Raw genomic sequence first — 15246 nt, 5'->3', positions numbered from 1 at the left:
CACTGGCTTGGACAGAGGCTCAAGTGCCTCCCCTCACACCTGACTCCCCTCCCCCACCTCAGTGTGCTCGCCAAAGCTGTCATCCTGGTCGGCCTGGGAAACAAACCTTCACTGTGGCTGCTGCACCCCTGTCAGGTCAGGTCGGGTCCGCGGAAGCCCCTGCAGCTCCCTCCCAGGGCGGGTGGGCCTCACTCTCCTCCTCTCTGGGCTGCAGCCTCAGGCCACCCCACCCTCCAGGCCTTGGCTCAATGCCTTACCTTGTCACCCGTGTCCTTGAGCTCCACAAGGGGAGGTGACACAGTGTGCAGGGGACTTCGAAAACCTGTGACCGTCCCACTCTGATGGGGCTTGCCCCAGCTGGGCACTGGCTGATTGGCACAAGCTCAGGCCTCCCAGCCCCAGCCTGGTCCCCGCGGTGCTCTCGTGGCCCGCCTGCAGTGTGGGCTGGGGGTCACCTGCACCCACTCTTGGCCTTACCAGACTGAGCGTCTTGCCAGCTAAATTGGGTCCCCGCTCCCCTCTCGGGCCCTGATGTTTTGCAATCCTGACCTGAGGAACAGGAACCTCGGCAGCTGGCAGGTTTTTGGAGATGCGACAGGGGTGGGGACCCTCTTCCAGCTTTTTATTTTTATTTATTTTTGTATTTTTCTGAAGTTGGAAACGGAGAGGCAGTCAGACAGACTCCTGCATGCACCCGACCGGGATCCACCCGGCATGCCCACCAGGGGCTCTGCCCATCTGGGGCGTTGCTCTGTTGCGACCAGAGCCATTCTAGCGCCTGAGGCAGAGGCTGTGGAGCCATCCTCAGCGCCCGGGCCAACTTTTTGTTCCAATGGAGCCTTGGCTGCGGGAGGGGAAGAGAGAGACAGAGAGGAAGGAGAGGGGGAGGGGTGGAGAAGCAGATGGGTGCTTCTCCTGTGTGCCCTGGCCGGGAATCGAACCCAGGACTCCTGCACGCCAGGCTGACACTACCACTGAGCCAACCGGCCAGGGCTCCTCTTCAAGCTTTTATGGAATGAAGAAAATGCAGAAGGATGTCAGTGTGGTCTTCAAACAGCTGATGGGCCTCCTGGGGCAGGGGTAACACTGGTCCGGAGCAGCGGGGACACTGGTCTGAGGCATTGGGATGCTGGTCTGGGGCAGCGGGGACACTGGTCCTGGGGCCCAAGTAGGAGAGGCGTCTGGAGGCACCGTTGACAGTGGAAAGAGGGGTTCGGCACCCAGAGGCCAGTAGAGCAGCGCCGAATGAGTTCTGGGAGGCTGTTGGCAGTCAGCCAAGGGTGATCAAGTAGGCCAAGGAAAAGCAATGACCTGAATGGTGGCGACCGCCTGTCGCTGGAGGCATGTGAGCAGAGGCTCAGACTCTGGAAGAGACCACGCAGCTTTTTCCCGAAGAGAAGAGGCTGGACAAAGTGACCTCACAGCACAGGATGGGGCAAAAGTAGGTTTACAGTTGTAAGTAAGCGAAACAGAGGTAATTCTTGTATTATTGTGTTTTCTTTCTTTTTCAAATTGATTTTTAGAGACAGGAAGGGAGAGGGACAGAGAGAGAGAGAGAGAGAGAGAGAGAGAGAGAGAGAGATCCAGAGGGGTAAGACTTGGACTTGTTCCTTCATTGGTTGATTCTTGTGTGTGCCCTGACTGGGGATCAAGTCCACAATCTCGGCATGTCGGGACAACCAACCGAGCCACCTGGCCAGGGCCTATTACTGTATTATTTTCCATACAAACAGCTGTAAACCTCCCTGTGTCCCATTCTTTGTTTCTCCGTTCTTAGAATTCTCGTTCAGAAGCAGAGCAGCTCCTGCAAGTTTTGGCAAACAGAAAGCACTGGAAGGTAAGTAAGGGTGGACACAATGTGATTCTGAGACATTTAAGACATTATCCAGAAAGGCCTGCAGAAGTTGCCTAATTCAGCACCTTCGTACACAGATGAGGAGACTGAGGTCCCAAGGAACAGTGCCAGGCTCGGGGCCACAAACACACTAGCTGTGGAGGGCAGGGGAACAGGTGAGACCCTGCTCAGCCCCCAGTCCTCACCGCTGCAATGGAGGGAACAACAGGACCTGTCAGAGGTCATTTGCAGGTGTTACATGGGCTCACAGGTGTCAGGGGCCGGCATACAGCCTGCCTGGCCCTCAGACAACGAGGCAGTTCTCCGTGGCCAGCAGAGGCCAGGCTACCTGCACTTGGTGAAATTCTGGCTGAGTTGTCATCACGTCGGGCAGGGAGTCACAGTGGAGCCAGGCCAGGAGAAGCTGCTACAAAGGAGAAGAGGGACTTGTCTAGTTGCTTCAGGTTAACTTGGGGGTACCAAGCTCCTGCCTCTCTGTGAAGCTAAAATCCCAAGGAGCTCACAGTCTCCTCGGACAATCCCGGGGTGTGGTGAGAGAGGGGCTGGGAACAGGGGCATTGAAACAGTCTCGATAGCCTGACCAGGCGGTGGCGCAGTGGATAGAACGTGGGACTGGAATGTGGAGGATCCAGGTTCGAGACCCCGAGGTCACCAGCTTGAGCGCGGGCTCATCTGGTTTGAGCAAAGCTCACCAGCTTGGACCCAAGGTCGCTGGCTTGAGCAAGGGGTTACTTGGTCTGCTGTAGCCCACGGTCAAGGCACATGTGAGAAAGCAATCAATGAACAACTAAGGTGTCACAATGAAAAACTGATGCTTCTCATCTCTCTCCGTTCCTGTCTGTCTGTCTCTATCTATCCCTCTCCCTGACTCTCTGTCTCAGTAAAAAAAAGAAAAATAAATAAACAGTCTTGATATTTGGTTGACCCGCACGGCAGTTACAAAGCGTCTCAGGTTATTCCTTCAGTGGACACATGTCATGTAAACTGCATGTGTGCTCTACCTCACCGTATGAGAAGGGTGTTGATTCTGAAACCGAAGGAAGTGACGATTTCAATGTCACCCTCGAGTCAAGAGGGTCGTCCTGTCTTGCTCAGTGTTAGGGAGGGCCTGGTTCATTTCTGATGTTCGGTATCCCATGGACTGCCACCCCGAGTGAGTCACCGCCGAGTCATCATTTTCGGGATAATGTACTTGAGGACTTCAAGAATTCAAAGCAATATGCAAAAAGGTGGTATTTGTATGACTTTTATTTTAATATTGAATATGTCACAGGATTTCATGACCAAATTAGTCATTAATGTTTTTCAAAGATACCTAAATATAAAATTGCTAAAAATCCAAATACAGATAGCAAGCTACAAATAATATTTCTTTTTTCGTTTCCCAATGGGTAGGGCTGGAAGACATTAGAAAAGGATGCTTCTGTTGGCTGAACCAAGTCAGAAGGAAGGAGGGATTCATTAAAATGACTCCTGTGCAAAGAAACAGGCTTGACTTCGAGATGCTGTTTTTGTCACAGCTCTTCCTGTACAACAATTTAAAAAACTGTTTGAAATGCAGGTCCTCGGTGAGACATCTGGTCTCTGACCCTGGCCGGGGACAGTGTGAAGGGTGTCACCCTGGCAGGGACCCTGGAGGCTGGTGAGGACCGCAGAGGCATCTGGTGTGGCCAGAGGTGTGGTGTCAGAGGACGTCTGCCCTTGCCTTCCCACGATGGAAGGTTTCCCTGTGCCCCATGTCTGCTCACGGTGCTCCCTGAAACAGTGAAAAGCAGCAGCTCTCAGCCGGCCAGGGCGGGGGCGGCTCTGTGAGGGGAGGAAGAGAGGGGACTGAGGCCCACTCACGTTGGCGGAGTGGAGAAGCGGCCTGGAGAAGTCCACATGCAGACTAATTGCTAGCCGAAACGGACACTTGCTACTTGAGAACGGAAAGGACCGCTTCCGGCCGGGAGCGGAGCTGGACCTGACCAGCCGCTGTCCCCGCCTCCCAGCGCCTGTGCTGGGCACGCAGCGGCCCCTCTGACACCAGCGGTGCGGGGACAGCCAGGAGAGGCTTCCGAAGGCGGAAGTGGTGCAGCCCGGGACACACACTACTAGGTCCCCCTTCCTAACTTCAGTAAGATACTGTCCTTGAAGCGTGGCGCTCATTTAAACAAATGGCACAGTTAAAGCTATTGACTAAGCCCTAAACATTTCTTCTGAGAAATCGAGCCACAGCTTTTCTAATCTGCCTGTTCAATATGGGAACAGCTTTTAAACTGAATAACATAATCAATCCTCTGCCCCAAAGAATGGTCCATCATACCAACCACGATAAAGACTACACCTGTTTATTAAAAGGAAAAAAGAAATGTACATTTTTGTTCTTCTTTAGGAAATTTGATCAAGTTGCAAGGAAATGTCTGGGCAGGGCTACGTACATCCTCGGGCGGCGCTCCGGCAGTGATGGCGGCTGGGCAGCACAGGGCTCCTCTGGGGCCGTCTGGCCCCGGGCACTAATGACAGCCGCCGCTGCTCAGGCTTCGGTCCTGTGGAAATGTCCCCTGCTCTGTCCTAAGGGATGCCATCCCTCCCCAAGAGCCCAGCAGCCCTGTGCCCAGGAGCCAGGGGCTGGCCTCCCCCAAGGGCTGCGGGACAGAGGGGGGCTCTCAGCCACCTGGCCCTGGCGGGCGGGCTCTGAGCTACGACAGCAGGTTGAAGCTGAGGCCAGTGTCACTGTTGCCCTGATTTCTTCTCCTTCTGGAAGCTGAAGCTTGTACGTCTGTTCAGTTTTCTTTGTTTTTGGGCGAAGTAGTCAGCGCGGGCAGTGCTTGCTCGTGACTCCAGGATGTAGTTAACCTAGAAAGCAAGAGGACAAGGCCTGTCACTCGCCAGCAGCTGCTCTCTGCTCGTCCAGGGTGACAATGGGAACCGGGGCTGGGTGCCCTCGGGGCTGGGTGCCCTCAGTCCTGGTGCTCTCCTGTGCTGGGAGTCTGGTGGTCACATCCCTGGCAGGAGCCCACTGTGGGGCGGAAAACGGACGCACGGAGAACACCAGGGCTGGTCTGGGCCTGTCAGTGGTCAGTGGCGGACCTTTTCTGATGGAGAGCCCGTGCGCCTGCTTGCACGGGCTGTTTCCCAGGAGGCTGAGCACTGGGCTTCCCGGCCCTGCTCCTCACCTGCTGCGCAGACTTGGGCTTGCGCATACCTTCCCTGGGCCCCCCTTTCCTCGTCTGAATATCGCAGGAACAAAAACCAAACCAAAACAAGGCTCTCTAGGCGGCGTCCCACCGCAGGCACAGAGCTTCCTCTGTGGTCCTGCATTTAATGCTCATAGGCTCCCGGCCAGCAGGGCTCATGGGAAAAGGAGGGAAGTGAGGATCCAGAGGAGCGTGGAGCTGACCGAGTGACGGAGGCCGGGGCAGCACTCTGGGAGGAGGAAGGTGGAGCTGACCGGGTGACGGAGGCCAGGGCAGCGCTCTGGGAGGAGGGTGGAGCTGACCGGGTGACGGAGGCCGGGGCAGTGCCAGGAGAGGGGCTGAGAGAACCTGTGTAGACAGGGCACAGTCAGCTGCCCTCCTGGTGCTGCCTCAGACAAGGGGCTTGGCCTCCCAGATGCGGCTGATTTTGGGGTCTTTTTATAATCCCACACATGGACCTGCTACATACTGGGTGACTGACGCACATACTGTCACTGTCACTGGCATCTGCCCTGTCTGAGCCTGGCCCCAGGCTTGGTTCAGGGACAGAGGGGAAGTAGGACTTGGTCTGTGCCCTGAGAGATGAGAGTTTGGGGTGTCCAAGGCGGGGGGAAAACCCGCATGCATCAAGGCATAGCAGCGGACCCAGCAAGGGGCTGTCCACGGAGCCGCAGAAGCTTAGGGGCCGGTCCAGGCGAGGTGGGGGGAGCCAGGGAAGGGCAGCGGTGCCGTGATCAGACCTGCACCCAGGTCGAGGACGTGCCCCGGGCTGGACGGCCGTGGTGGCAGCAGGGCCAGAGCACTTCTCAAGGATTAAGTCATTTAACCCTCACAAGCCTTATGAGAGAGATATCGTTATCATCCCCATTGTACAGATGAGGAAATTGAGGCATGGAATGATAATGTCACTTACTCAAGGTCACAGAGCTAGTGTCGGCCAGGATCTGGACTGGGGGTGGGGCAAGGTCAGGCCCTTGAAGGACAGGCCTTTCGGTTCTCCAGTCCCCGCCTCCGCACAGACCCCGACCCCGTCACTGCCTCCGCTACCACCGCTCCTGCTGCCCCCAGCTCCTCGGGCTGAACTCTGTAAGCATCCATCATTTCTCTTCCGTCCCGTATACATACAGTTATGACTAGAAACCTGAGTATGTTTGGCTAGAGAAACTAGCCACCACCCTGTTGCCTCTGCTGAGGGCCGCACGTCCTGCACCTGGAGCAGGAGGCCCCTGTGGCTGAGAAAGAACGGCGGGTGCTGGGGGGCAGTGCGAGGCTCCGGCACTGCCCCCTCCAAACTTTCTGCTCTGATAGTCGCCAGCAGCAGGCACTGAAAGCTGGTGTGCGAGCACAGAAGGCCTGCCATGCTTGGCCCACTGCCTTGCCAAGCTACCAGCTGAGAGCAATAAATCATGGGGCCGCAGGGCCGACGGATGACTTGGGGCACCGCAATGGACAGAAATAAGAGGTTTTATCATTCTCAATGAGAGCAATCTTTGCATTATACTGTTTGCACACTCAGCCAGCCTGGTGTTCAGTGTATTTTTGGCACATATAACTTGACAAAAGCACTTAAAAACGATCCTTAACAAGCCAACTATTTCCTAAATTTATTATCTTCAGGGCTTTGTGATAATCACACAGATAATTGTAATGGAAGATTAATGTAATAATCAAAAGATAAAAACGCCCTTTGGTCTGCCATTAGCTGGTTAATACGCTGTGGCTCAGGACTTGCACAATTTTATGCACTATGGAGTGTTTCACTTTCAATGCATTTTACAGCTCGAGGCATAAAAATACAGGGAGTTTTCATGGCTAATAAAGCCCCAGCCTCCGTCACTCGATCATGAGAGGAACCTGATGTGAAGAGACCGACGATTCCTCGGAGATTCGTCTCCAAGCCCGCAGAGTTAGGGACCACACATGGCTTAGCTTAATGACACCTCGAGGCGGGAAGGGGGGCTCCGGAACTCCTCTGGGCTCGGGTTCCGGCTTGCGCTGCGCTCCTGTGCACTCTGTGGCCCTGGGCCTCTATCTCCTCATCTATAAAATGGGGATAAATAACGTCTACACTGTAGGACGGCTGTGAAGACTGAGTGAGACAATGTACACAAGACGTCCTACCTGCAGCCCATGCTTGTTCGTGTGTCTACACAGGGAAAACACGAGATAAGGTAACCCAATGCAGACTTGCCCGTTCATCAGTTTCTTTGACATCAGCCTCTGGCCCTTCTTTCCTCCACCACAGGCATTACTTGAGTCGAAGACTGACCCCTAGAAGAGCCGCTGATGGAAACATTTCTGCCAAATTACTGGACATAGGAGCAGGGGCCTCAGTCACTTGATATTAGTGCTCAGCTCAGAAAGACACCGTGGGAACAGCAGATAAGCCTAAGTATTTAAATTGCTATAAAAATCAGAGTCGGGAGAAGTGAAATTTAATCTTCCACCAGGATCATGGTCGTTAGCTCTCTAACTAAATCAGGCCTGGGCACGCTGTGACTCTCCTGGAGTCTCGTGCATGATGCAATATTTCTACAAACATTTTGATATGAAAACAGACATTTTAGGGGCGGCGCTGGGCCTCGGGGATTTCGCAGGAAAGCATCTGCTTCGGGAGCGTTTGGTCCTGGAAAATGATTTCTCTGCGCTTGCTCCTCCGCAGTCTCAGACTGAAGTCATAAACCTGTGTTTCTGCCATCAATCTGCTGTTGTGAAAATTATTTTGATGTCAAACACAGGATTATAATTTTACTAGAATCCTTCTCAAGTCTTGAATATTTTAATGCTGGCTATAAAAAAATCCCAGCCCCTGATAGGGGAATGGCATATTTCTTTACCTAGTCCCTGAACACTCTGCACAAGTTCCCTGCGCCGTCTGGTGACACAAGTAACTCTTAGCTCGCTGGTTTTCAGGAGGCAGGCACTCTGTCCCCGCGGCCGGACCCCAGGTGGGGATGTGGCTGGGACCTGGGTGGTCTGTGACCTGCTCCCTTCCACCCAACTGACCGTGCTGCTCTGGCTTAGCTCCTGACTGAGCCTGGCAGCGTTCGCTTTTTTTTTTTTTTTTTTGTATTTTTCTGAAGCTGGAAACGGGGAAAGATAGACTCCCGCATGCGCCCGACCAGGATCCACCCGGCACGCCCACCAGGGGGCGATGCTCTGCCCATCCTGGGCGTCGCTATGTTGTGACCAGATCCACTCTAGCGCCTGAGGCAGAGGCCACAGAGCCATCCCCAGCGCCCGGGCCATCTTTGCTCCAATGGAGCCTCGGCTGCGGGAGGGGAAGAGAGAGACAGAGAGGAAGGAGGGGGGGGTGGAGAAGCAGATGGACGCTTCTCCTGTGTGCCCTGGCTGGGAATCGAACCCGGGACTTCTGCACGCCAGGCCGACACTCTACCACTGAGCCAACCGGCCAGGGCAGCGTTCGCTTTTTAATTCTCATCTACTACTTTTGAAATCTTTTGTAGCCACGAGGACTCTGCCTCAAAACCTTTCTGTTAAACAATTCCATTTCACTGAAATCGCCCATTCAACTCCTTAAGCCCATATACCTCTGGGGAGTCTGGAGCTCGGGTTCCGGAACCTGCTGAACCTGGGGTCAAGTTCTGGGTCTGAGAGTCATGGTCGGCTAAACTGACTCTTTTTGAGCCTGGGGGGCAGGGTTGTGAATAGTCAATGAGACCAGCTGGTCGAGCGCTCAGCCCAGGTCTGCCCTGTGCAGCCCCTTGGTGCACCCCTGCTACTCTCCATTAGTGACTTGGTGACTTCCACTCTTAAGGAGAGAGTGGATAACCATCTAAGTAGGTTTGTCACATCTCCTCTGACCTGTGCTCTAACAGACTTGTGGTGTGGGACAGTGTGGCTACCATGACTCCATTTTACAGACAGAGAAACTGAGGCCCCGGGAGGTGATGTGCCTAGCCAGCATCACACAACTTAGAGCCCCTCGGCTCTCAGACCTGCTCTACAGAAGCAGCTATTTTTTCTATCTGGTCATCTACAGAAAAACCACTTTAAAGAAAGGATTCTCTTTTGGAAGCCTGAAAAGCACCGGTCCAGGGTTACTCAGCATGGCGCACAGACCTGCGACCCAGGTGGCAGCTAGGAGCACCTTAGAAAGGCACACCTCGGGCCCCACCCTGCTCTGCCGGATCTGTGTGGCCTGGCCCCTCCGGCCCTCCTCGGCTCCGGCCACGCAGGCCTGGGGCAGCTCCCGCCACACGTCGCCACAGAGAGGCTGGCCCTCCGCCCCGCACAGGCTGCTGCCAGTTTCAGCGCAGACCGCCTGTGCCCTCTGAGAGAGAAAAGGCTGAGGGCAGGGAATGGTCTGTCATGGTGGCGTCTCGGTACCGGCCCGGAGCACGGGGTGCTCAGTGCGTGCTGCTGAGACGCTGCCATACACTTCGAGCTTCAAGTTGGGTGTGTTTAGAACAGGCTGCTAAAACTATCTTGGGTACACTAAGGTGTCTTCAAACAATAACAACTTCCTCAGAGTCTGTTCCAGGACCCTCAGGGGGTCCTGACAATGCAAAGAAGGAAAGAAACGGGGCCTAAAAAGGATAAACAAATACGTGAAGAACCAGAATTACTGGGGGGCTGGGGAGACCCTGGGTGCAGTACTCACCGGCTGGCTCCTCCTCTGCAAAACGCAGGCCTGCAAGCCTCATCCGGTGTGAGGGGCAGGGGCTGCTGCCAGCCGGGAGCCCAGGCAGAAGCTAGCCCTGTGCGCCACGGGCTGGGCCGAGGACACTCACCTTGAGCATGATTTCATTGACGGTAGCAGCGTCAGATTCAAAGTAGAGGTGTTTATAGTCGTGATTGCTTAGATACGTGAGTTTGAATATGGCGTGACCTGCAGAGAGAGAACAGGCAGGGTTGAGGGGCTGCCTGTGGGGACGGCCCCACCTGCCTATCGCTCTCGCTCCCGCGACAGCAAGTGGACGCTGTGTGGCAACTACTCTTGCAGGAGTAGTTCATCTTACTCATCACGGGCTGGGGACAAAAAATGGACAGTAAAAAAATATATATATATATAAAATATATTATATATTATATATATATACATATTATATATCTCAAATCAAATCAAATGGCTAGTGAGGCCCCATTTTACTCTGACGTGTGTTCAGGGCAACATCAGGTTAGGAGGCTTTACGGAACGTCTTCTACACGATAATTACATGGAAAAGGTGGTATTTTTGAGGTAGAAGACCAATTAACTCCAAATTATTACTCTAAAAAATAACTGCTTAAAGTCAAATAAATGAGCAACAGGAAGGAGAAAGGCCGATCGTAATGCTATTATGAGCCTTCTCCACGGCCCGGCTGCTGCTGGGAGGGGCAGCTCTGCTGCAGCTGCACCCAAGGCCTCCGGTCACCTCTGTCCTGGGAGGACGGATGGACTGGGGCTGGGAGGGGGAAGGATGTTGTTAGACTGCCACAGAAAGCTGGCACTTCACAAAGCAGACCAGCCTCCAAGGGTCAGAACCTCAGAGCTCTCCTACATTCAAATTCTCACACCCCTTTTCTCTCACCTTCAGAGTAACCATGTCATTTGTGAGACTGTTTCCTGGTGCACCCCTCTCCGCCCACAGCCCTCACATGCCACAGGCCAGCCCATGGCACTGCACACCCACCTGCCCAGCCCTGGGGGACTTGGCTCAACCAGCACCTCCTTGAGCAAGTCTTCACAGCCCCACCCTTCGGCACCCTTCTCCTGTGACCCCCGCAGCGTCACGGTGATGCCCGTGGCTGTGTCCGCACTCCCCGTGCCTGTCCTTTGCTCCAGACATGTCACCCGATCCCTCCCTCTGCGCAGACACGGATGCCGCCTGTCGCAGTCCGAAACAGCTGTCCCTGTCCCAACAGCACGTTCTGCTTTTGGGTTTTGGAAGAATCCCACGGCCCTTCTTTCTTCAGGAGAAAGTCCTTTTCCCCCTTAGACTATTTTAAAACATCTCTAAATTGAGAACCTAGGACCAATCTCGCTTAGTCTGCTCAGCAGACCTCAGAGCTAGGAGAGGAAAATTCAGCATATCCTCTATTAGGCCTTCTCATTCGCTGTTCTTTTAATTGAAGCAGCGACTGGTCAGTTATTAATTAATAATATATCACCCATATTACTGTAAGTTCATCTCTTTCCCGGAGAAATCTTCTTGGGGACTTTATTTACAGTAGGTAATTCTTCAGATCTCCAAAAATAAACTGATATATGTTGTACATCTATGGCCAGAAAAGTTGAGCTGCCGGAATTTTATTCTGGAGACATCATTATGATATACTAATTGTGACTATAAATTCTATATTGAAAAAATTAGCTAATAATTTCTGAAAAACCTCTCTTTCAGTCAGTTGACAAATTTAGCCTGATTCTAAATTGTGGTGCTAAATTGTCAGAATTCCTGGCCGGTAGCTAATCATTCTGTTAATACACACATGACGTTTCTCAGGAGAACTGGAGCCTGACACAGACGTGTCTGCACGTGTGTCCACGTGTGTGTCCCTTTATCTCTACAGGGTCCACCCTGAAACAAGAGCCCACAGTGAGGCCGAGCAAACGGCCGGCTCTGTCGGCCACGCTGTGAGTGAGCAGAACCATCGATGAAGGCCACAGGGCCGTGAAGGACAAACGGAGACACCCTCCCTCGGAGGCCTTACGCAGACGCCTGCCCACCACAGACACAGACTCCAAGGCCTGGGGCTAAATAGGACCCGAAGGTCTCAGGGAGGCTGGTGAACCTGGAGCTTTGGGGTTCACTGACCACTCTGATAAGTGATCTCAGGGACTGTCTCTACCACCTGCTCCCACTACTCGTCATGGACAACAAAGCCTCAAGGTACTAGAGCACGTTTTGCCTGAACAACTGAGACACCACTAAAAACCTTTCCTGCACTCTGGTTAGAGTCAGATCTACATGGGCACACGCGATATGCCACTCGCACGGGCCTGGGAGCCTCCAGAAGGCGGGCTCGGCACCGTCTCCACGGAGTGCGCCAACTACGGCACCCCGACGGCCTGCGGTTCGTCTGCGCACCAGTCACATGAAAAAGCAAGTCATCCTAAGCCAAGTCTCCTGAAAGGCTGCACAGGTAGGCCAGGTGACCACAAACTTACCACCTCTGTATGCTGCTGAGCTAGGGGCTGCGTGTGTCCCGTGCCTGTCCCCAGCACTCATTCCAGATTTCCCCAGGAAGAGGGAGTGGACAGGAATGAGAGTCCCGTCCCTCACCACGCCTCTGGAGCCTCTGCCTCACTTGTCCTCCCCAGTGAGCATTCGTACGCGAGAACACAGAGCATGCTATCTGGAGTACTTGTATTTGAATTTAGCAGCCTTTGTGCCAACTACAAAGCCACAGCTGCTCCTGACTGGGTTACGGAGGGCGGGACAGACGAAGCAGACTATCCTTCTTGCTCTGTGGGAGGAATTTCGCGGGAGAGCTCTAGTATAAGCTCAGGTTAACACCAGCAGCCATGGTTTCCCACACATGGGTCAACTCACTCCAGGAATCTGTTTTGCTTGGTGGCCAGAAGGGCAATTTTACTCAGTTCAGGCCAGCCAGGGCACAGGCTAGTGTAAGGGTTTACCACGGAGACCCTGGGCAGAGATGGCCAGCCTGTGGGGGTCAGGTGGGTGAGGCTCGGGCTGGAGGATAGAGTGTAGACAAACGTGAAGGGGCAGGAGGAGCACAGGGTTGTTACAGCCAGGGCACAGGGAGGCACAAAGGGCTGCATGTGCCAGTCACCAGCTGAGGGAGCCACCGATGGGTTGGTGGTCAGTGGGAAATGAAGTAAATGGTCACATGGGGCTTCTGGGTGTTCATCCCAGCTCCCCAGGGACCAGAGGCAGGGGGACCCAGCGTCACAGTCACCCAGGTGGGGGCATGTTCAGTTCTGAGATGAGCAGGGGCAAAAAGGATGCCGGGAAAGGGACTGACTAGAGAACTAGAAAGAAGGGAATGGTGGCAGGACTTGGGGATTCTTTCATAACAGAGTTATCAGTTAATAAGCAGAATGCACACTTGTATAATCTCACCCAATCCAAACCGATATATTAAAATGTACCAAGTTAACTGACTTTTTGTTGGAAGTGAGTCTATCAATAGATGAGTAATTTATGCTACATGGTGAACTTCCACCAGAGGTGTCTGTCTGGGAAGGAGTCGCTGGCCCCTCCACCCCTGCTGGACAGAGTGAGAACAGAACAAAAAGAGCCTGTCATCACACCCCTCACCAGCCTCGGGCACCTCGGGGCTCACCCCAAGGAAGGGAGAGGAGGCGCCAAGTGACTTCCTCAGCTGCAGCCCACAGGGCATCGGTCCGGTCCGGGTGTCACAGGGAATCAGAGGTGGGCGGGGCCCCCTTGAAGTCAAAGAATGGCAGCAGTTTTCATAGGGAGGAGCGGCCACAGGGCAAACTGCTTTTATAACTCTGTCAGCTGAGAAAAAATTAAGTATCAATATGACTTAAAAGAAAATGCTAAGTCTAATATTCCAATTTTGCTTGGATTGTTAAATTTGTTTGGAAACGAAGGCATGAGAAAACTGGGATGCTCGAGGGGAAGCGTGAGCTCTGGGCAGGCAGGACGACTCCCAGCTGCCCGGGTCCGTGCTCCCCGTGCTCCCGGTTCTGCTCTGTGCTCCACGCCGCGCCTGGGAGTCGGGCTGGCCCGCCCTCCACGATCAGGCATCTCACACGGCGCTTGGACATGGTGACCACTCTCACAACTGTGATGACAATGATATTTGAGGATAAAATCATTACTTTGAAGATTTTGTTTTTAATTGGCCTTTCTTTGAGCAGACTTACAGTGCTGTAGGAATAAACTCAATACAACGGGGCATCAAATGCAGTGCTGAAGCACTGGGCACACAGGGCAGACACTGAGACTATATGTCTGCTTCTGAATTCTGAAATGGGAATCTGGACATGTAAAAATGTATTTACAGTTATATTACTTTTCCCGAAGTGGGACACAGAAGATGGAAAGTAACACAGCAGAAACTAATTAGCGGCACAAATGTCAGAAGTGGAGATGTTTGAGCTTTTGTGCTATAATTTATCTCCTTAAACAAGAGGCTGTGCTGAATAAACAGGTTCCCTGGTCACTTCAGGGGAGTGGCCATTCTGAAGCTGCTATTATCACAAGATGGGGCAGTTTCAGCGAAGAGGGACAGCAGCTTATACACCGTGCTAAAAGCAGTGCTCCCAGATCTGCGCTGCAAACAGAACAGAGACGGCTGGACGGAGGCTGCCTTCAAACACAGCCTACTGGCGTTGACTGGCTGGCACTGGCTGGTCAGGGTGGGGCTTCCCAAGGGAGGAAGCTGTACTGATTTAAAACTGAGAAGTTTAAAAATACTTATGAGCCTGACCTGTGGTGGCGCAGTGGATAAAGCGTCGACCTGGAATGCTGAGGTTGTCAGTTCAAAACCCTGGGCTTGCCCGGTCAAGGCACATATGGGAGTTGAAGCTTCCTGTTCCTCCCCCCCTCTCTCTTTCTCTCCTCTAAAATGAATAAATAAAAATAATAATTTTAAAAATAACTTAATTCATTCAAGATAACAAGCCCATTATAAGTTAGCATGAAAATGTATGTTTAATTATACTTCCCCAAAGTTAATGAAAAGTGGGGCGTTATTTTATATTTTTGAAATCTCTTTAATATTTGGTTAAAAAGAAAACAGCTGGGTTATCCTATCTGTTTCTGTCTTTCACCTGCTGTGATGCACTGTCTTGGCTGAAGCATGCACAGAAATGCCAGCCTTGGAGAGCTAAGTTTAGAAAAGGGAGGTATACTTTAAATTCTTCTTTGTAAACAATGCTCTTCGACACTGTACCAAACTATAAATGGCAGTTTCTTAAAGATTCCTTGTAACGTGGAATCTAAAACCACATTAATAAATGTGTATTCTGTTACATTAACACCCGTCGGTCTGGCTAGCACTTTGAATACATCTTTTACACTGGCATGATTCTGTAGCATCATGCAGTAGTCTGGAAAATACTGGTTCACTGAGTTACACAGGTCTCCCAAATGCTGGCACATTCATTATACAAGAGGAAATAAAATCACATTCATTAGTATCACCATTGATCTCATCAGAAAAGTAAGTAATGAGAAGCCAACCTCACAGTGCTGGATACAAGCTTCCCAAAATTCTGTCACCTGAAACCTTGAATTTCATCACTGGCATTAAATATTATCACTTGTT

The 15246-nt window shown here is 52.6% G+C and overlaps 1 protein-coding gene across 6 annotated transcripts in view; it reads right to left on the bottom strand.

The window, feature by feature from the left end:
• Positions 1-4169: 4169 nt before the first annotated feature.
• MAPKAP1 (MAPK associated protein 1) overlaps positions 4170-15246 on the bottom strand; it is a 253138-nt gene continuing 242061 nt past the window's right edge. For all 6 annotated transcript variants that reach the window (XM_066256207.1, XM_066256208.1, XM_066256209.1 and 3 more), the window contains 2 exons: positions 9789-9886; positions 4170-4693 (listed from right to left, as the gene is read on the bottom strand). In XM_066256207.1, the coding sequence (XP_066112304.1) occupies positions 4568-4693; positions 9789-9886 (224 nt within the window). In that variant the 3' untranslated portion in view covers positions 4170-4567. The remainder of the gene's footprint in view (positions 4694-9788; positions 9887-15246) is intronic.

The sequence above is a fragment of the Saccopteryx bilineata genome, chromosome 2, assembly GCF_036850765.1.
Source record: "Saccopteryx bilineata isolate mSacBil1 chromosome 2, mSacBil1_pri_phased_curated, whole genome shotgun sequence".
NCBI classification, from domain to species: Eukaryota; Metazoa; Chordata; class Mammalia; order Chiroptera; family Emballonuridae; genus Saccopteryx; species Saccopteryx bilineata.
This window is presented reverse-complemented; position numbering and strand designations above follow the sequence as displayed.